The sequence below is a fragment of the Aythya marila genome (genome assembly GCF_965140915.1).
Source record: "Aythya marila genome assembly, chromosome: 18".
Lineage (NCBI taxonomy): Eukaryota > Metazoa > Chordata > Aves > Anseriformes > Anatidae > Aythya > Aythya marila.
The window spans coordinates 6,704,563-6,727,517 of record NC_139059.1 but is presented as its reverse complement, the minus strand read 5'-3'; the positions used below and the strand labels follow the sequence as shown (position 1 = coordinate 6,727,517).

The window sequence follows — 22,955 nt, the reverse complement described above, 5'->3', positions numbered from 1 at the left end:
GGTAGGAATCAGGAGGAGAAATGTTTGGTAAAATATTTTGTGAGCACAGCTGCCAGTAGTTGAGGGTTTCTGGAGTGAAAGGTATGAGAGTAAATGAGGTCCTTCCACTTCTGTGCCCCCTCAAAATCCCCTTCTTGTCCACTCAGACTTTCTGAAGCTCATAATTGGTGTTTGAGGTCAATGGAAATACTTGCTCGTTACGTTTGAAAGCCATTCTGTCTTTGTAGATGCCTGGTAATAAAATCTCCTCCAGCTTCCTGGAAATAGCTGGATTTTTATTCATTTGCTATTTTGCTAGAAGTGTTGATTCACAGTGTTAAACTTTTTACATTAGTGCTTTACACTCCTTCCTCTTTCAGTCTCACCTGCTAGCCATTGTTTTTCTTGTGCTTCACTCTACTGCGTATCTGCCGTGTGCGCTCCTTTCTCAAAAAAAAAGAAAAAAAAAATTATTTTTTTTCCACCACTTGAACATTGCATCTTCCCAAAAGATTTCTGAAATTGTAGTTTAAATTGCATAGTAAGCTTATTTGGTGGCAGGATTCTTTCTTTCCATATATTGTCAAGCTATTTCTTCCAAATCCCTTAGTGTTCTGTTTCTTTAAAATCCCTTTCATATTATTTCCTACAGCAGTACATAAATTGTACTGATTTGATTAAATTTAAACAATTTGTGTAAAAGCAAAGCAAAACAATGAAAAGTTGGTGCTTTAATGTAAGTTTCTTTACTTTTGTTGAAGTAAATAGGATTAAACATCCAATTAGCTCATCTCTGTTTAACAGCAACAGCTTCTTAAACTGTTTGGATTTGTTCTGTAGAACACATCTGTTTATGCAGAGAAACTAAACTGTATCTGTTAATATTAAAGGACTGCAGTGATGTAACTACATCCATTTATAAATTGTATAGTGCATTGATTGTAATCACCTCTTTGAGATTTGGAGTCACGGTTTTCTGATTGGGGGGGAAGGCTGAACTGAGGTGCGTGAGATCTTTAACAAGGTATGGGTGTGTGATACAGTCTTACTTTTCTGTAGGTACTTCCTGTAAGCAGTTGGTGTTTTCCCCATTTATATGGTATTACATTTCTGTAGGTAGAGACACCAAGTAGTAAGAGTCATCAGCTTAATAACCAGGTAAAGGTATATGTAGTCCACCGATCTTTCTGCTGACCATATTTTTTGGCAGAAGCCTTTAATAAATATTATTTAGAGCAAGACCATACTTCTGAGTAAATTGAACTGTCAAGCTGAATAGAGTCAGTTTCCAGAGTTGAAAGCACTCCACTAAAAGGCTTTTCACCACAAAAGTAAATAGAGGGACATTGTGCTTAAATATTTCAACTACATTAAAGAAGGAGGAGGGGGCAGGATCCCCATTCTATTAGTGAGATAAATCACAATCCATGTCTGAAGTTATGGATGTTGGTAATACAGTACAAAGATGTGAAGAGTACATCATCTATCTGTATTTCCCCATACAATGTGATTTCAGTACATCAGGTGTAGTAGTAAAACAAAATTGTGCTGAATGTGGAGTTCAGGTTTGCGAAGTACCTAGGGTAGATCCTTAACCAGTGATTTTTACTAATGATAGTTTTGAGATCATGATCCTCATTAACTCTTTAACATTGATTTTTTTTTAAAGGAATTTATTTAAAAAAAAAATGCACTCAAATACTTTTTTATTTTTGAAATGCCAGAATCGACTTTTTTTTTTTTTTTTTTTTTTCCCAGAAAAATTCTCACCTTGGCTATTGTCACATTTTAGGAATTGCTTCTTACAAAGCCGCTGACAATTCTTTTATTAGTATATTAGTATAGAGATATTTGCAGTATTTCACTGAAGAGTGACATGAGAATTTGTGTGAGTATGAAGGGTAAATAATATGCATCCTTTTTCTTTTTTTTTCCTTTTGCCTCTTCCCAGAAAAGCCCCGGCAGTAGCAGAGTGTCCCACCAGGATCATGTTTGTAGCAGAGAGAATTTTGAGACTTCCTGTTTAAATCAAGTTTGTGACTGTGTCCTGACAGACAGCAGTGATCCTGAAGTCTGAAAAGCTTCTGGTATCTACAGCTCCTCATACCCAGGAGCCGGGGTTAGCTGCAGGTGCCTCTTGTCTGAAGCCCTTTTTAAAATTCAGGGCATTTTTGTCTGGTTGGTAATTAGATCATGAATTTCTTTTGTTATTGCCTCTGCTATAGCTCATTCAGAGGGTGGAGATTTTCACTGCAGTGAGACAAATCTGAGGGCTCTGCTTCTTGTTAGCGTGTTTTTTCCCTCAGTACATTTCCATAGGTACATGAAATACATCAGACAGAACAGAGCTATAATTTGTTTCTTGTTAGCTTTTTTCCCAACTCTTGTTCCTATGGGGGCAGAGAAATATATGGGTAAATTTCCGTGTTGAGTTTTTTATTTACTCATCCTCAGAGGAAGAATCCTATGTTTGCTAAGTATTTTGGGGCATGCGACTTCATAATTTTGGACTAATCACTTCAGTCTAACCTGGGTCTTGCTTTAAAAACTAGCTGCTGGGATTTCAAACGTGTTTTTGAGAACTGAGGTAAGATTTTAGCATAATGATTCTTAAGAATTTGAGATGAGAGCATCCCCTTTTCCTGACATATTAAATAATATTTCTGTATTTCTAGGATAATAGAAGTAATGCTCATAAAAGAGTTTACTTTGCTTACATTTGAATTTTAGTAACCACTTCTGCAGGTTTGAATTTAGGTGATCTTGGTTATGTTGCATTACTTTATTTTAAAGGAATTATGTTTTTAATGCTGCAGGAAGGTGAATTACATTTCATTGCAACAGAGAGGATCATACAGAAAATAAAACAGTAAAGCTGGTTGGTTTGCTGGTATTTAATAAATTTCTGTTTCCTAGCCTGTTTCCTGCTGTACAATTTTATACGTACTAAAGTGTGAGAAACAAAAGAGAGAACTTTGAAGTTGATTTTTGACTGCTGACATCTCTCTTTTTTTTTTTTTTTTGAAAGTATCTTAATAGCTTTTAATTTCAAGCTATGGATTTTTTGCCCCCTAATGGACCAGTGTCGTATTTAGTGTTTGTAAGTGCTGTATTTATGATGAATTCATGATACAACAGTGTTTTTCAAATGTTGAAAAATGGATGAGATGTGAGAGCTAGGCCATTTTGTAGCAGGGTGGAGAAGTTAAGTGGAATTTCTAGTGTATGAAAGTTATGCATTAGAAACATCCTGGCTGGTCTGAGAGGCTCCATCCACACTAAACCAGGAAATGCAAATATTCGTAAACCCTTTGTTTTCTTAAAATTTCCCACGTGTTATGTCTGCTTCTTTTTTTGCTGTTTGAGGCTCTGATTGAAGCCCTAGCTTACACATCCCCCTGATGGGGATGGTTTAGTACTGTAATATTCAGATCTGATTTGCCTTTTTGGTATATAGCTCAAAAAAAAATAAATCTTTGTGTTTTGCAACATACTCAGTTTTGCTGGTTTAAACGTGAATCTCTGTAAAAGGCTTGTAAGCCTTCATGGTAAGATTTAAAATGCTTGGGGAGGGTTTGCTACCTTCATTGCGAAAGTGGCAGCATAATTTCTTTCCTTTACCTCTTGACAGGCGTATCAAACAAACTGGACACTTGAATAGACTTCATGACGTGTGTGGCAGTAAGCCCATCACTGAATGAATCTAGGAAATGTGAATGCATTACTTGCTCGAACGAAGAATTCTGTGGTGTGGGGTTTTTTGTGTTTTGTTTTACTTTTGGCTTAGAGTGGAATAAGGGAGGAGAAGTGGAAAAGGAAGCCTTTTGTTTACAGTAAAACAATGCTGTGAAGTAGACATCATGATGTTAAAACAGGAGTCTAAACATGGCAAATCTCAGCAGACTCCATCTGGCCGTGTCCACAAGTCATTCAGACATGCCAGGCACAGACTGCTGGAGTTGTGAGTTGTTGTCGGGTCGCTCCCCCCTTACTGGAATTTAAAGTAGCCCTGGAGACTCTGTCCCAGAATTTTATTATTGCATGAGATGAATGACTTATTGGTTTAACTGCTTATATTCAGTGTTGCAATGCATCTCTATTAACATTTCTTCCATGATAAATGCAGGGTATTTTCATCTTGAACTTTAATCTCCATGAGTTACATGCAAGTAATTTGGGTCTAGAATTCTAAAGAGTTAAAACACAACCTACCTTTATAGGCAGAATTTGATACAATGAATCTACTAGAAAGGAAAATACACTGTTACTGTGTTAGTTTCTCCTGTATTTTGCAGTATTGTAAATTATGTTATTAGAAGATTTTTTTTTTTTGTCATGTTTGGATAATCCATATTGCTGCTTGTAGTTTGAATGCAGGTTATGGTGGTTTTCTTTTTGTCCAAAAGGATTAATCCCAGTTTGTGGAGACACAAGCTTCTGACAGTATATATAAGCAGGTGCATGTGATCCTTTGAAATGGGTTTCATTTTTGAGATTTTCACAACACAAGACAGATAAGAAAATATGTGTCTTGTGTTGAATTTGAGCTTACAGAGATGTGTTTATGGGACAATTTAGAATTGTAACCATTATTAAAGGAAATTCTTGATAAAAGTGCTTTTCTAATACTGGGATTACCCTAATATGTATTTAAAAAAGAAGAGTTTACTTAAAAGCTGTCTACCTTGTGTTTGGCATATTAAACAAATAAAAAGGTAGGTTGTATTAAAACACCTTGTGTTTTAATAGGGTTAGCACTTTAAAAGTGTATCCGCACTTCTGAATTGTTCTAATGTGTATTCCAAGTCAACTGGAGTTGGCATGTGATTCTAAATTTACATTGGATTAAAATTACATGTATAATTCTGAAAGGGAGTTGGAAATTAGTTTTCCACCAGTATGAACTGGAAGTGAATGTGGTGAGCCTATGGCCAGATGTTAGCTCTTTAGGTAACCGTGCCAGTTGAAGAAGCTAACACCCTTCCAAGTTGTCCTGGCTGCTGTAGCTCTGGGGGCAGAAGGGTGTCTGGTATGCATTTCCTAATTCACAGCAGTAAAAGAAATGCAGATGAAACAGTGATGGTGATTTGAGGTTCACCTGGCTGTTTCTGCTTTAGGAAGACAAGGTAGTGCTCATGTTGGTTTTCCCTAGTGCAGGGTTCCCATCTAATTTAATGGAGTAGGGTATGTCTGAAATCATCACCAGTTTGTCCCAGCTGAGCTGGACTTCCCTCTTCATGTCGTTTGGCACCTTTGTGTCAGCACGTGCTGCCTCCGTACTGCTCCCTGCAACAGAACAGAACCGGGGTGACCCTTTCAGCTCGCTCACGTTTTCAGAGGATGGTGTTAGGAGTTTTCAGTGGGGTAGCACTGGATTTCCAGTTAAGTATGGGGAAAAAGTAGTTAAACCTTTTTAGGAAGGGCATGCCAGCCTCTGTGTTTGTATATACTTGGTGCTGATTCTTGTTTAGTGCTTGGTAGGTTGTTCTTAATTTCTAGTGATTTGTGAGACTTCAAAAGAGAAGCTGCTAAGATGTAAAATTGGAGCACCCTTAAAGCGATAAAGCGTGTATGCTTTCAAGAGAAATACCTTGTTCAGAAATACCTTGGATTCTGTTGCTTCTGTGTGCTTTAGGAAATAAAAAAAAAAAATAAAAAATAAAACTTAATCTGAATTTTTAAGATTCAATTTGTTTCTCTGAAAGCCTGGAGGGTGTTGGGTAGTTATTTTGATAGCCTAATGGAAAAATATGTTTATATATATATTTTAATAAATGTCTGGAACTGCACAGCAGAGGCAGGAGGAAAACTATCGGTCTATATTAAAATGAAAAATATGGGAGTGTACTGTTTCAGTTTTAGAGCTGCAATACTGACTGGTATGGAGTGCATTTTTACAGGACAACTGCAAGTTGCTGTCAGAAAGGTAGTTTGGTCTCTCCTTACCTCCTCTGCAGCCACGTGCTTCTGCTACTTCCTTTGCAATAGCCCTACTGATGGCGCGGCTGCAGGATAAGGCAGCGCAGCCCTTGGAGCCAATGGAAAATGAATCCACCTCCCCAGAGGGCTAACGTTCTGTTAAGCCAGTTCAGCTTCCTGATCTACCTTGCATCCATATGATTGCTAGACCTGATTTGAGAGAGGAACAGCTGCAGCCCTCTTGATTGTTAGGTGCAACATGAAACCTTCCAGCTCGTGTTGATTAGTGATCATGGTTAGAATAATAGTCAGCTGCTGTGCTCTTAGGTATTTCATGTTTCAGTACCTTCTTAACTCAGAACCCCTGTGCACCTGTAAAGCACACATTTGTTATGTTTATGTATCTTTGTGTGCCCCTTCTTGATGATAATAAATTGTCATTTTATTAAAATGCACAAATTTCATTAACTTAAAAGTAAATTCTTTATGATCATGTTCAGTTAGCTTGTTCAGCTGCAGGGGGAAAAAAAACACCTTTCAAAGGAAATGAAAATCGGACGTGAAAAATAAATAAAAAAAAATCCTCAGAATAATTGTAAAATAAAACTTAATGTGAATAGTTGGGATAAACAATATTATTTTAAAACTTTAATTGAGAAAGTTATTACTTGAACAGCAGTATTTGTAAATCTATATGGCGTTATTTACAGCTCTGTTTGTTCAATGACTAGTCAAAGACCTCCTGTTTTATATCTTCCCATGTGGGAATTTAGGGAGGTCCAAGGAGGGAGTGCAAGCAGAAAAATATAAGTTGCTCAGCAGCATGCCAACAATGGATGAAAACAGTAGGAATTTGTTAGAAATGTTTAAAGTATTGAGCTATGCTGCTGGAACCTGTGCATGGTGTATCGTTTGCCCCTCTCAAATGTTTTTTTTTTATTTAAGAAAACAAACTTTTGAAGAGTTTTATGCACTATGGAGGAAGGCATGCAATGTCAGCCATAGGTTCAGAACACCCCAAACAGTGTCTGGGTCCCAGGGGCAGCAATCTGAAAGCCAGGAGGGGCGTGCGTGTGCTTGGTTGTGTCCCTCCCTCTCCTCCCCCCCAGCCAGGCTCATTCCAATCAGCAGTGTAATTGGAATGCAACCACAGTCTGGAGGAGGAAGGGGAATTTTTGGCAAGAAGAGACAGAGCAGTTGGGAGCTTTATTCAGATTAAAGCATAGACGACCATTCATTATCAGTACAACACGCATTAGCAACAGCACAGCATTGTGTTTCTACAGCTGGGACTTATTTTAGTGATTGTATTGCAGTGCGTATTACATGCAAACAACTGGGATCTGATCACAAAAAGCAATGCTAATGGCTTTCATTAAAAGATGGTGTTTCTGTAGAGGGAAGAAAGACTTGTCTTCAAAATGAGCTGTTGTGGTAAAAATTGATAGGCAGCCTGCCTTTCTGCTCACTGTCCCGTGTGTTCCATATGCTCTGGAACAAGCGCTTTTTGGGGGAGAAAAACCCTTGGGTGAAACAACAACAACAAAAATGTAATGCTAAAACGGCTGGTTGGATTCAGAAGGCTGAATCAGTTTCTCTGTGGTGATGACACTGAAAAGCCAGAAGATCAGTAAACACAATCTTAACTTTTGGACCCGCTCCTTTTCTTCCTCCTGTAAACCCCGGGCTGTCCGTTGACACAATATTGGTTGCTTGTGAATGCCTGACATGAAATGGGGGTTGTTTTTTTTATTAAGTCACGTACTGAATTGTAAATGTGTTGATTGTGTGTTTCCTTCTGCTGCTTCAGCCTGTGTGCTCAGTTCCTCTGGCATTTGATTACTTTTTATTTTCTTACCTTTCTTCTTGTATCTTCCCTTCAAAGTATTAGATACACACATTTAAAATTACTAACTTTACAGGATAGCTTAAGAAATATTAATTTTTAATACTTTTTTTTTTTTTGTTAATCCGTTGTTTCTGTTGTGCTGATCTACATCTGTAGTCCTTAGATACTCATTGCTGGGTACAAACACTTATTCAATCCTTTTTAATTTGTCATAAATCAGGAGATGCATTCTAACAGATGAGAGTACGAGCATACCAATAAAACATGTTGTACGTGTGAGGTACAGTATTAGTATTCCTATTTTGAAGGTGCAAGGAAATGTTGATGTAAAGAGTTTGATACAGATTGCATAAACAGTTTGATACAGGCTGGATATGCCCATGAGGATTGAGTACCAGGTCTCTATGTTTAAGTGCCCATCAGTGCTCAGATGTTGCAGGTGGCGGCTGCAGCTGATCCAAGTTGGGCTCCTTCAGCCTTGCACATTTTCACCTGTTGCTCCTGGCCTTAGGTTAGCATTATTGTCTGCCTGGTTGTGCAGTAAGACAGTTCAGAAAATAGATCCAGCTAAAAACATAACTTGCACACACAAAAAAGTAAAAACTTAGTTATTTTGTTGTATAGGTTTTGTGAAGTGATGGGTCATGCTGGTGCTGGCACTGGCATTTAGGTTGGCTTGAACTCTCCTGTGGGACTGAGTATTACATACCCGTGCTGCCTTTGTCTCGTTCTTTGTAGTGTCCTATGGACTTGCTAGAAAGGAGTTGGTGTAGTCATCTGCACCTGAGCAGCCATGATGAGAAAAAGACCACGTGGATACCTTTAGTGGTGGCCAGGGAGTGAGAGCACCATCCACTCTTCCATAAGCTCAGCGAATGTTTTCTTTCTGAACAGTGCCTTCCTCCAGACTCAACTGAGATCTGTTGTCTTACTTTTGAAGGTGGTTGGGATCATTGAAAACCCTTAGATCATTTCTAAGATTCATTGATTCTGTGAAATCTGATGATCTCTCTTGTTTTCCACTTGTTTTCATTCTGTGTGTTTTCAAATGCATTTTTCCCCTGCTTTCTTATTTTCCTGCGCTTCAAGTATGGAGACCGTGCATTATATATATTTACTGTTCTGAAATAAACATAATTTTTAGTATTTAAATAAAATGTTAGTGTGTGGCATAGGATAGCTTCCATAACAACTGCTTGAAGTCATGAGAAGTTTGATTTGCCTGTAAATACAATTCCAAAGTAAAAAAAAACGGTTGTAACAAGTTATTTTTTTTGCTAATTACTGAAGGAGATGAGTTCAGAAAATGATATTTATCTTTCTAAAAAAAAAAAAAAAAATCTAATTTTCAATAATGATGGCTGCTTAATAGCACATAAATTTTAATGGCTAATATGTGAATTAGATTACAAAAGTTTGGAGGTATTAAATATTTTCCATTTAGTTGCAATAGTAAAATCGTCAGTAAACCTTTCTTTGTCAGTCCTTGGAGTAATCGGAAGAAAGAAATTGGCAAACGTGATTCACTTAATTCCTATTTTTCAGTATTTGAGACCTGCGCATAGCAAAGCTGTCATGGAAGGAGACTGTGTGGTTTATACCATTTTGCTTTTTTAATGTTTCTGTGAGCTGACCTGAGTAGCACATGTTAGAATGAGATCATAAGGCATGATAGAAAGATATTTAATGAACGTATAGTATGTAAAATTGATGTGTGTGTTTGTCTTGGCACGTGTACATTGTGCCTTTGTATTGGAATACTAATGTTCTCTGTAGACTACCCAGGAAGTCTGTAATGAATATAAAGCATAGATATCCACTGAGTCACTGATATTTTGTAATAAATGCTTTATCTCCTTATGTGTACTAGAAACCATTAATGTCTTTTGATGATGTACTTACAGTACAATGCTCCTCCCTCCCTCTTTTTTTTCAAACCAATGTCAGGATATCCAGGCGTTGATTTGTTTTCTAGTTTCTGAAAACCTTCAGTGCAAGTTTAAATAGCTTAACATTTTTTTTTGGTTTAGGAAGAAAAAATAATAAAAATGTTATTTGTACATGTTTGTTTTAGAACAAATAACATCCTTCTGTGGCCTTGTGCGCCTCTAGAGGATCTGTTAATGGTACAACCACATAGGTCTGGTAATGATGTGGGTTTGGTTCCAGAATCATCAGCATTTTGACTTGGCTTTGTCAGGGAAAAAATGATCTCGTTCTGGTTCTTTCTGTTTTTTTGAATGTTTGGCTCAAATCTGACGTAGGATAGAATCTCAAAGATAATTAAGCCCCATGAGTTTTATGAGAATTGCTGCCTGGATAAGGAGGAGAGCCTTAGCAGTGACCTGAAATGAGAGGCACAAACTTCAGGGAGAGATCAGGTGTTGCTAGACCACTGGAGAGCCTGCGTGGGAGAGTGTCCGTGTAAAGGCCCAACCGATGGGAAAAGCTTCAGCTTTAGCTTTCAGTCAACCATAAAACATAAATCCATAGGAAACCAAACTTCCTTAGTTCTTATTCTAAAGGAACTATTAATCAGTTGGTTATCAGAATATTGAGAATAGATCTAATAGTGTTGAAACTGTTAGAAAAATGGAACATAAACTGTGGTACTTTTCCCGTCAGTGGGAAAAGTTTTGTGCAAAAAAGTCCTGAGATAGATTAGAGCTGTGTGTGGAAAAAAATCATTTCATCTAGAATTGAGGTTATGCTCCTGGGATCTGGGCTTTTTTTACTTAGAAATACCTGGCAGAGAGGCTGTTCTTAATAGATGATTTCCCAGCGTCTCTTCTGTTTTGTTAACCTGACAAAGCCGGAATTGGATGACATCTGAGTGTCCTTAAATGTGGTTACTAGAAGGAGAAATCTCGAGCCAAAAGTATTAATTTGTCCACTAGTGGCTAATTGTTGGGGAAACAGTTACTAGTTTGTATATTGTGCGACGTGAGACTTTGGTTAAATTGCAGTGACAGACTTGATTAATATTTTGAAAGCAAGTTTTCATAATGAATTAACTTTATGATTTCTTTCTGAAAAGACTAATCAAACCTCTTTTATTTTTGACATTACACAATTTCAGGAGCATACTGTCTGGCCTTCTGTGTTGTAGATGAATTCTGCCTGAACTGTCAGGTTTAAAAGCTTCAGCTTCATTTGGCAGTTCCCATATTTTATTTGCACAATTTCATCCATTATAATAGTGGTGTTTTTTTTTTTTTTTTTTTTGTTTTTTTGAGATATTTAAGAAAGTGGCCATCTATACAAGCATCTGTTTTATTTGAATGTTTTTTTGTTTGCTTATTTTTTAATTTTTTTATTTATTTTTTTTACCTCTAAATGAAAGATGGCTGCTAGGTAATAATCTCTTTCTGTTCTTGGGTAAGTGGTGTTAGCTGACAGCTAGCTGTCAAGCCAGGGATATTCCCGTTGTCATAAAATCTTAAGGAACTGCAGAAGCATTTTTCAAAGTTTGTTATTACCTGTTTCCATAAATATCTGTTAAGTTGTGAATTGTGTATGGATTAATTAGTTCTCAAATTGCTGGGCATCTGGAGGTCTCTAGTGGATTTTATTACGTGGTCCTAAGGACTTTATTTGAAGGTTTTGTGGAGTGGACTGTGATGAGACAGTCTGTTTGCTATACATGCTTGATCTCCAGGTATCAGAAATACCTAAAATGCTGGGTGCATTATTACAGTTTTACCACTGTTGACCATTTACAGTCAAATTATTGGCTGAAAATCCTTAAGTGCAGCTACGCTTTGGAATTCTCATTGTGTCTTTGAACTGAGAGAAATTATTTCTTGACCTTTTTTATTCCTTACAAAGAAACAACTAACAGCCTGGTACCAGGCAATTTTCTGATGCATTAACAGTATTGTTATTAGGACTCTGTTGCATGAAATTAATTCACTGAAACTTTTCTGGGAGCTTATATATATATGCCTTTTCTATGTATATGTTAATGCATTGTTTTATGATTACCTGTAGTTGTTAATGAGTATAGCTTTCTGTTTTATGGAGGACCAAGACTTGTTAGACCTGACTAGAGTTTTAGTTAGATTTTACAGTGGTGAATTTGCCTGGAAAGTGCTTTCACTAAAATCAACATCTTCATGAACATGGCCACATGAGAATTGGGAAAGCATTCATTCCACTGATTTAGAATAATACATAACTTGGACTGGGCTAGCATACAAAACTATTTGGGATGGTGCTTCTCTGCCCTGACTTTGGAAATCTTTGTGACAGTGTTCATGGACTATCTTTGCTTGCTTTTATTTGGCAAAATACCGTGAAAAAAAATGGAAAATCATGTGTTCTGCAGTATCTCATTGAGGATATTCAGTAGTGCAAAGCCTGACTGTTTTGAGGTGGTGTCTGTGGGATGCACTTGCTGGATGCTCTCTTCTGTCTTTGCTTTTCCTGGTAGTAATTAATATTGGAGATCTCACGGAAAAAATATCCAAAGGAATCTGATACTGAAGAGTCTTCTACAGCATTGATTACAACAAAGTACCTCTATCTTCTTTTTCTACTAGCTGTGGGAATTCATGCTTCCATTCTATATCTGAGAATCCTTCTGCATTACCAATAAATGCTTCAGTGTTTTAAAGGGAAATCTAATAGTTCCTGCTTAGTACCTGCAGTAATAGATAAGAATATGTAGTTGAACAGCAATGCATTTTGTGAGAAGTCTTTTTGTGTACTTTGGCGTCTTTATATGAAACTTATCCCCCCTCCTTTTTTCCCCAACTTTTATTTACTCCATTCTTATTTTTCCCTTGGTGTTTTTGGTGGACAAATACAAATATTCCTTCTTTTTATTTTAATCAAAAAAGCCTGGAACAATTTTCAGCTTCTACAAAAATAAAGCATATCTTTGGAGCCATCAAAACTCTGGTGTTAGAAGTTAGTCTACTCTACCCCAGTGTTTTTCAGGTAAAAAATTTTAGTTATTTTCAATGTAGGATAGCAGAAAAGCTTAGACCGCCTAGTGCACTATTCTTTGTGGTTGGAAAGCTTTTCTTGTTCTGTAGAACAGAACATAAGACCCTGCATGTGAAACACCACTAATTCTACTGGAACAATTGTTCATGCCACCATGTGGTGAGGTAGTTAGAAATAATCTGGCTCACTAAATAAGCAAACACAGGAACAGCTAAAGTTGGCAGTAGTGGAAAAAAATGCATGTGAAACCTACTACTTGAGGAAATGCTGCCATATCACTTCTACTGTAATCTACCTAAAGGTAAACTGCCAAAAGAGATGACACTTCTGGCTCTGCTTTCAGGAATCATTTTACATGATAATACAAATGATGTAGGAGCACAATTCATTTATGTTCATTCATGGGTTTTTGAGCACGATTTTCTGGAATACTACACAGGTAAATTAACCTTGTTGTTAATAACTTCAGTAACTTCATTTTGCATTTCTTGTTTTTCTACAGTACTGTGTGCAAAAAACTTGGTGAAAAAGGACTTTTTCCGTAAGTAGCTGTTAAAGTTTTATATGTTTATAGTTGGGATAAATATTATGCAAGCTCTGTAAATCCGTGTTTGCACATGTATTAGGATGGTTGCATTAGCATGGGTTGGGGGCTCTGAGGTTTTGGAACATTTTATTTCAGGGCTTCTAATTTCTTCTTAGGTGACACTCATGACATTCATGATGGTAATTAAAAACAAAATATGCTGTCTCCTTTCCTTGCTCCCCTCTGTTTTTGATGGGAGTGGGAAACAAATTTACTCTCACACAAATGACATGTTTTTCAGCATTAATGCCTTGTACTTATTAAAACGTTTTTCATAAAAGCTTTCTGTCCAGCAGACATAAGTACATCTCCATTATTAATGATCATGTCATAATACTTATGTACTCCAAAATTATATTTTAATTAATAAGGGGGATGAAAGAGGCAGAAAGGAATGTTACTGGCTATGTGGGCATGTGCGCATGTATCACCTGCCTGCTGCCCTCCATTTGGAAGTAGGAGAATTCAAAAGATCAGACCCGAACTTTGAAATACCTTGAAGAAGGATGACACAATTATATTGTAGCTTACGATGCTTATGAACCTTGCCTTATATCTGATTTTTTTTGTTGTTGATTATAAGTTTTAGTTGTTGAACAGTTTAATAATGCCTAAAACCAACCCAACGTGCAATCTGTGCTGCAGTTTTGTACAGTTGGTAGCACATATCCAACAAGGTCCTGTCCTTCCCTGCCCCACATGTGTTGGCTTTATCCCCACCTACCTTGGCTGGCAGCAGCCTTGGGATGGTGGTGCTTGACTGGCTCTATCCTGAGTCAGCCAAGGAATCAGTGCTGCTGCAAACCTTACGCTACAGAAAACGTCAATAATGTTTCACCACTGCAGCTGACTCACTGGGCATGCAGATGAGGACAAGAATTAGTATGAGGGCAAAAGGCATTAGTGGTGGGACCATTTCTTTCAGGGGCAGTTAAGAGCTTTGGACTGCAGTTGCAGTAGAGCTAATTGTAGACTGCTGCACTGGTCCTGCTTCTTTCCCATCCTCAGCTGCGTAGTCCAGCACAAATTTTTTCACGGAGTTTTGTTAGCAGCTGAGCCTGTTGTAAGATTTTCTAAGGTACTAAGATAAGAGAAAATGAAGTAGAAAACAAAGTAGACCTCAGAAGTGTGAATTGCTATAGGTAGTTTCCATTAATACAAGTAACTACTAAAATATTGATTACAATTAACCTTAAAAATTGAAAGAATTCAGTTCTGTTTTCCAAGCCTTTTGCTGAATTCTCCATATACTGAAAACTTACTCAATTATGAATTAAGAAAATTAAGGTGTTTGTGGGCTTTATGGGAGGATCATCCACCCACCCCCTGCTCTAAACATTCAACTTAGTGATACAGACCAAGAAAAAGTTGTATGGAGTAACTTGCTAATTTAGCTTTTCCCATGCTTAATACATAATTTAATTCTGTTATAACCCATTCATGAAATATGACTCATAATAAAAGCCATCTTCAAATACATTTTTTTAATTTTTTTTGAAAGTGCAATGATTTAGGAGTCTAAAGCATTCTGATTTGTTTGCTAATATTTTTTTTTCTTTCCTTTCTCTTAGGACTTCCTGATCCATTTGCTAAAGTTGTGGTGGACGGATCTGGCCAATGCCATTCTACAGATACTGTGAAGAATACACTTGATCCAAAATGGAATCAGCATTATGACCTGTAGGTGGTAACAGTGATAGCCAAAGGTTTGAAGTACAATCCTCTAAAGTACACAGAAATTTTCCAATATTCATAATGCTGACCTATTTACAGCTTGGAAAATGTCCCAGAGTTTATTAGTTTGCATGAAAATTCCACTTTCTCATTTCCTTCAAAATGTAAACATGGTACTTGATTTTCTAGGGATGTCTGCCGCATGCCTTACGTGTACTAAAGCATTATTTTATTGCAATATTTTCATACTGACACCTCTCTAAAATGAAATAAGTAATTGACAGTATTTCCCTCTTCACAGTCTTCAGGACTGTTCTTCAATTCATGTTTTGGTCTTGTAGTATTACAGTGTCTTTCCGTCAGTCTGCCTCGACAGTTTTTTCTCTTTTATATCATTTTCTGTCTCAAATGTTCTTTCACTATAAATTCTTGTGTCATGATCTCTTGATCATCTTTCAGTGCTGTTGAGCAATATAATCAGTATAGCATGTATATGTCATGTTTTTCCTCCGTTTTTCTAAAGCATATAATATTCCACACAATATGATTGTTAAAGCTTTCATTTTTTTCATGTAGGTTTCTTTGTGTTCATCCATGATTTATTTTCCCTGTCCATTTATCCTTGTGTCTTTCTATTTTTCCTTGGTACGAAAGATGAGGAAAAGAAGTGAACAGTTCCACCTCATTGTGTCCTTCTTTCTTTCTAAGGCATTGTTCAGATGTATTTTTTTTCCTTACATCGCTCCATTCTGTATTTATATTAGAAATTGTTTGAGCATGTTTATATGAAGGGTTTATACAGTGGTAACCCAGTTTTGTAGTACAGCAACATATCTGTTTTAAAGGTTAGCTTTGGACATCAGCAAACCTATGTTAAATCAAGTATTAGTACACAAGGAATTGCCTGTCCCTGTTTTTCCTAATGGAGAGAAGCAGCCTGATAGGTCTTTCAGCAGAATGTGGAAGACTGCAGTTGAGTATCCAAGACTAAATGGGTGAAGTCACTTCTCCTAATTCAGTGCAGGACACAAAACGTTTTCATTAGTACTTAACAAAATACCATTGGCAGTTTAGTGAAATAACAGAATTTTCACCGAGGAAAGCTCTGAATTATATCTTTATTGTTGAAACTCACTCCAATATTGGATTTTGCATGAGACCATAATTCAGATTGATCAGAAAAATGGATTTATAAAATCAATTTAAGATCACATAAGTCATGGATCTTTTTCATAAAGACTTCTAAGTTACTTTGTTTTTATATGTTGCTAAACCTCTTAAACCTCTTTTTATGTGTTACTTAACCTAAATGCTGATTTGTATAGAATTTACCTGAAGACATATGCATGCAGATTTCAGACCTCTGTCCTGCCACACCCTCTCCAAGACTGGCCATCCATTTGTGAAGATTTAGCTTGAGCTTTTTCAACAGTAGTTAACAGTCTGCACAGTGACTTTTATTTACGGTGGAATTCTAGAGTAGATTGCCCTGATCTTGCAGCCTGCTGCCCCCTGTATTGGAAGGCTTTTTTTCTGTCCCTTTTCACCCTCTTTCCCAATTTACTGCGTATGCGCATGCAGCATCCCTTGCACTGGCTCTATCTGACTTCTGGGTAAATGGATTCAATTTACGTAACCCCCAAGAAGGCAGTTGGATGGGGGAAGTTATGTGTGTATTTTTTGCCAATTAAACCAGCTGTGTTGGGTCAGCAGCAGTGTGTTTGTGCTACTGTATTAACTTGCATCAGGAGCAAATTCTTGAGGTAAATCTCTCGGTCATCTCCACTTGCTGTGCTTTGGCTTCCAGCATCAAGCATCTCTGCACTGGATCTCCCTGGATGAAGCTGAACCACAAGCTGCATTCCTTGACTGTCACTGATGGTCTGCTGCTCACAGGAGCTGGAGTCGACAGAATCATACTAGATCTAGTCTAAAGAAAAATCACTGAAAAGCAAGCATATGCTTTTATTGTTGTTTAGCTAGGTGGGCCCATTAATGAGTATTAATGCATAGCTTTACAGGGTTAAAAGGAGAGTAAGATGGAAAGGAAAGTGCTGTCAGTATGATGGAGTCTTTATGCGTAAAGCCTTCCTGTAACCTCTGGACAGCTTGTGAAGGGTTGCTTGCGAAGGAGGAATGATGGACCTTAATTCTGTGGTTATCTGCTGCTAAGTTCTATGTCGAAACTGTCAGCAGTTCCCCACTTTTCCCCCAGTATCTGCCAGCTGTTACTTCATGTTTGAAGCGCTGTGGTAGCAATGCCAATGAGGAGTTGACAGGAATGGGTTATGAGGGCTTTTAAATGCTCCACATTCTCATGATTTGGAGACTTGGGTAACTTGTAGAAAGGAGGGGGAGCAGAGGACGTGGGAAACAAGGGAGGATGTTAATATGCAATGACAGTAATGGAAAAGATAGTAAAATCTTTTGGAAAAAAAAATCCTTTCTGGTTATAATTTTCAAGGAAAGACGAATAGAAGGTATTTTTACATTGTTTTATGACATGCAAGTATACAGAGCATTTCTAATCCAAACTACAATTCAGTGTTCTGGCAAGCCTTGTAATTTTCAAATAAGCCCCTCCTTCTCAAAATTTTCTTTATTATCATTTATCCCATCTTATTGTCTTACCTGTCATTCCTTGCTTAACTCTATGGAAATGTATTTCCATTTATAAGCACCAGTTCACTAATCTTCAATTCCTATTTGAAACAGCAAGAGACAATCACTTGTCTTTAATACAACAGTCTGTCTGCCAGTCACTGTTTGGCTTTTATTTTAGGATAACGTTTTACTGTAATATACCTAGTGTCAGGTCTCAACTGAACCTATTATCTGAACCAGATAATAAGATAACGAACTTCTCCTTTTGGAGAGAAAAAAAAAAAAAAGTAATAGTTACCATCCTACTGCTAAACACCTGATGGCAGACCTCATAGCCTACAGGACTTAATATTCCCTTTCTTTGAAAATAATCATATATTTTACAACTCTTACAACTTTGTAATATTTACCCTAACAACACACCATTGCATGGGAACACTAGCCTGACTTACGACACTTCCACTGTTACAGGAAATACTTTGCACACCAAGCATAACCAATAGAGTCTCGGTGGCAGAATGCCTGCTTGCTTCTGTCACCACAAAGTGTAGGAAATCCACCAGAGGAAGGGTTATATAGATTTAATTTTTTTTAAGCAAAACATTGCTTTTTTTCCATCCATGAAGAATTTTGCTGTTCTTTAACAGATTGTAATAGACTGATGTGCAGGAAAACTGTCTCTTAGCCATGTTGGATTAACACTGTGGCTAATTAATCTTGTGTATCATGTAAATGGCATAATAAGATGGATCTGTTGCGGTATATTTACAGAATAATGTCTGAGTTAGGTGGCTAATTCAAAGAGAATTTTTGTTTGGTTAACCTGATTCAGCATAATAGATACTCTGTTGTATAAGATTTTAAAAAACATATATTTCTGTGGTGTTGTAAAGAACAAAAAAGGGTTTGTTTTTGCCTTACATGGCCCTTAATTCAGATTTTAGTGTGAAAGGAAGCAGCTGAATTAGTTGCTTAGATTCTTCAGTCTAGATGGGTGTGTGTAGAGGGGGAAATCTGGGAGGCTGTCCAGAAAGAGATTGCCAAATAGTTGCTGTCTGGATGCAGTTCAATGTCAGTAAAATACCATGCTTGCCCTGGATGTATTCCCCTTCCTTATTTTCAGTCTTGTTTGTGTTTTTCCTGTTGTTCAGGCCTTTGCTCAAAGCTTTGGATAACCAGACTTAATGCATTTACAGGTCTTCTTGCTTCCAAAGCATTTAACCACTATCTAAACCAGTAGTTTAGAAACTTATCAAATAGTCTTTTTCTCTTCCTTCCCCTTTCTTCCTTTCTGTCATAGTGTTGATCTCTCCTACAACCTTCCCATGCTCACCTGTGCTCTCTAGCCTGTTCTAGCCCTCCCTCTCAGCCTCTGCCTTTAAGGTATAGCAAGTCATAACATCTATTTACCTCTTAAAGGATCTAAAATCTCCATCGAAACCTAGTTCCTGGTCCCATCTTTACTCTGTGGCCTGCCAATCTGCACCCCCCTGCTCCAGGAAGGACCCATGGCTTTACTTCCTTGTTACGCCTCTCAGATGCAATTGGTTTGCTGTAATTTCACCCAGCTTCTGCAGCTTCCCAAAATCTCACTGCAGGTTCTAGTGCTGTGTGGTGCCTTTGCCTTCTCAAGCCACTGCAGTGCCCTGGCAGAATCACCACACTTTCCTACGGTCCAACTTTGCTTTGCCACTGCTTAGTTATTGCTAACGATCCTAGATTTTACAGTGTCTTTTAGGTTTAATTCAGCGTTGGGCTGGGAAGTACTGGGGAGGAGAATGGAGCAGCCAGCCAGTGCCACATGTGTGTGCTGTATTCCTGTGTTAAGCCACAGCCCCTGGCTTGGTGTTCTTTTCACCATCCTGCAGATTCAAAATACGCCTCAGCTACTCCCAGAGATGAGAGCTATGTCAGGGTGGGGAGAAGAGGAAAAAATTGGGATGATATTTTTTGTTCTGCTCCTTCTCTAGTATGAAAACAGCTGATACCTCAAAGCATAACACTACCATTATATTGAATATATATATGCATATATATATTCAATATATAAATAGGAAAATGGAGAACTTAACTAAATAAATTGTCCAGGTCGTAAAAAAGAGTCTATGTGACAGCATGGATTAGAAATAGGGAATTCCTGGCTTCCAAGCCTGAGTTCATACCTCTTGATGTTGCATTTTTCTCTTTCTGGAGGGAGTACATCTGGCTTGTGATCAGGAAGAGATGTGTTTTTTCAGCGGTAATTTTTTTCCACTTTCTTCATTCTGCTTTTCTACCAAGCTGAACTCTTCAGGGAAAATGTGTATAATGCCATGGGGCTGAAAAGTTGCTCGATACCAAACCTTCCTGAGTGTGATACGGTGGCTCAGAAGGCAATACTACCCTAGCAAAGATGACAAATTAACAATTGTCCCTATGTTTTAAAATTTGATTAAAATATTTTAGAGTTTTCCAGTATTGCATTTACTTGATTTTTGTCTAGAAGTGAAAGTGCTAAGAATAGGCAGTTTTCATAAAATTTCCAAACACGCAATTCTTATCCAAAGCCCTAATTTTACAGATTCAGGAAATACAGGAAAATAGACCAGATGCTCTGCAGTTAAAAAAAAATGTATATGGAAATTGAATTTCCAGGTTTCCACTTCACTAATCCTATTATCTTTGTTGAAGGATTTAAGCTGTGAAATAGATACTGCTGATGGGATTGAGTTTAAAAAATAAAAATAATAATAAAAAAGAACCTCCAAGAACTTGAATAAGTAGTGTAAGGAGGAAGAAAGAAGCATCCAATAAAATGAAATTGTTTATTTTAACTTATTCACTTAAATTTTTGGAACATTCTTTTTTAATAACAAGTAAAATTCCTAGCTAAGCTTTTATGTTGGAACTTTATTGCCAGATGATGTAAAACAAATGTAACTTATCCACCAAACGAATTGGAAATGTCAACTTGTCCTACCATCACTCTCTAAATGCAACCATATATTTTCATGCCTGAAATTATGCAGAAATATAGATGAAGCATTTCACTGTAAAGCCAACTAGCAGTTATGAACTATTTATTTTCTTCCTTTGGTTTAGGAAAAAAACAAAAAAGGACGTTTTCATTTTGAAAATGCAGCATCTTGCTTATTTCCTTTAAAAATGTGAATTAGCCAGTTTTTCAGGTGCAAAAAACTGAGTAGGCTCTAGTAGTTCTGTAGAAGTCTTCACCTGTTTGGTACGGATAGCTTGCTGTCTGTAGCTCAACCATGAGCACCTCACCCTGAGATGTTACAGTAATTCTTGGAAACTGTGTTGTATATTCAGCTGTTCTACGTATTATTCAAACTGTTCTGTTATGAAATTGTGTTTAACCATATACCTTTGACTTTTTTAAAGCAACAAGGAAAACTGGAAAATTCAAGACAGGTCATGATAAGTCTTTATTTTTAAGTGCACCTAACTTGTTCTCCATAAGAATTTATTTTAAGTACATGAAACATTGTAGACTGCAACTGTGCCGTGAATACCCATCTTCATCTCTTGTTTCTCTATGCAAAATTGGCATTGTCAAGGTTGTAAGGCCAGAAATCTTACATATCTTATGTAATCAGCTTACTATTCCAAAAACCTTGGATTTTGTTTAAGTTATTATTTTCTTTTTTAAATTGTGCATTGGTTATTTTAAACTAAACTAATGTATGTGCCTATAGTTAGTCTTTTCTGTCTCCTACTTCTTGGATTGGTCCCTGTCTGTAGGTGATTTAAAAAAAAAAAAAAAAAAAGTTGTCAAAGTTCTGCTTTGAGTTTTATACAATAAAGGAAAAAAGGGGGAAGTGTTAATTGAGAGCTTATGTGATCGGAAATGCAATTTTAAACTATGAGTGCTAGTTCAATTGCTTGGTTTGCCAACCTTGACAGTATCATTTGTACCTTTATGAAAATATTAAGGTGTTTTAAAGCCAGTAAAGCCTTTGTCAGCGAGGGAAAGGTATATAGAAATTAATTGAACTGTTTGATTAGTTTTCCTTCAAAATGAAACAAAAAAACTCTTGGAACTAAATTACAGAAGGCCAGAATCTGTGATCTGGGAATGGAGGACTACAAACAGTTCTCAGGCCCCAAGCCTTAATTACAAATTAATTTTCCTCAACTTGAAATAACTATATTATTCAATGTTGGCATTGGCTGACGTATCTTAGATGCTTTGAAATTGTCCTCTGAAAACCAAAACTAGCTCACAAAGTAATTGCTTCTGACAAGCAAAACTTGAAGCAATAAAGTAAATATATAATAGCCTATAGTGTCCATGTTCCCTGAAGCTGGTGAGATGCAGATCTAGGCTTTGCAGTGTATTCCCATGGTAATGCTGACAGGACATGATTCCCATTTCAGCAGTGGGTAGGAAGGGAACATGGCACTTCCCAACAGGTATGACATGAACGTTTTGAAATGAGTCACACTTGTAATGTAATGTATTTTTCAAACTGGGCCTTTCTTGAGCTTTCTTAGTACTAAACTAGCTTCCCAAAGGTTCATTAACTGCAGGTGTGTAAATAGCTTTACCTTCTGGTTCCCTTGAGCGCTTAAAAGAGCATGGAAACTAGGGTGAGTTGCATTCCCAGTGCTTGGAAGAGTAGCCTGAAAAGAAGCAACAGATGGAGTGCTGCAAAAGGATGCTAAACTATTATTTTCTGTCCTGGCATTTGAAGTGCTCTGCCTGCTAGCGCTGCTAATAACTACATCTTCCACAAGCATCACCATTGTTTTCAGTTAGGCTGAACATAGGCATGAATCAAAGCATGCTTACAGCCTTGAAGAGATGTGTTCACCTGGGACAGTCCAGAGTCTGTTAATGCTACTGTTTTAAACAGATATTGGTAGCCTTCTTCCATAAGTGGGATTTTAGATTACTTTGTATTCAAGTAAATTCCTTCATAAGATGTACTTTCACTAAATGTGTACATTATCTCTGCAGATGAGTTGTGCTCTCTTGCAGTATGTTCAATTTTTAATGTAATGATTGATGATCTTTGTTGTTTTTTTTTCCTTAAGGTGATTTCTGGAGCATCTTCAAAGTATTCAATGAGTGCCACTCACAGTACTGTTCTTCACATTTTTCAGATATATTGGGAAGTCAGATTCAATAACAATCAGCGTGTGGAATCACAAGAAAATTCATAAAAAGCAGGGAGCTGGTTTTCTGGGTTGTGTGAGACTTCTTTCAAACGCAATCAACCGCCTTAAAGACACTGGTTGTAAGTAAGCTCAACACTACTGTTTCATCTCTTTCAGACCTCTTTTATGCACAGAATTGTTGAAGATTGACACATAATTGAGTTGTTGTTGTTTTATGAAGCTTGTATATTCCAATTGGTTTGGTAGTTTACCCTCTGCCACAAAGCACTGCTA

The 22,955-nt window shown here is 37.2% G+C and overlaps 1 protein-coding gene across 6 annotated transcripts in view; it reads left to right on the top strand.

Moving 5' to 3' along the window:
* The window catches only part of SMURF2 (SMAD specific E3 ubiquitin protein ligase 2), a 78,227-nt gene that overhangs the window by 15,845 nt on the left and 39,427 nt on the right, over positions 1-22,955 (top strand). For all 6 annotated transcript variants that reach the window (XR_014318764.1, XR_014318765.1, XR_014318766.1 and 3 more), the window contains exons 2-4: positions 13,200-13,238; positions 14,855-14,963; positions 22,668-22,801. Coding sequence is in view for 2 of the 6 variants with exons in the window: in XM_082774983.1 (XP_082631109.1) it covers positions 13,200-13,238; positions 14,855-14,963; positions 22,668-22,801 (282 nt within the window). In the remaining 4 variants the exon portion in view is untranslated. The remainder of the gene's footprint in view (positions 1-13,199; positions 13,239-14,854; positions 14,964-22,667; positions 22,802-22,955) is intronic.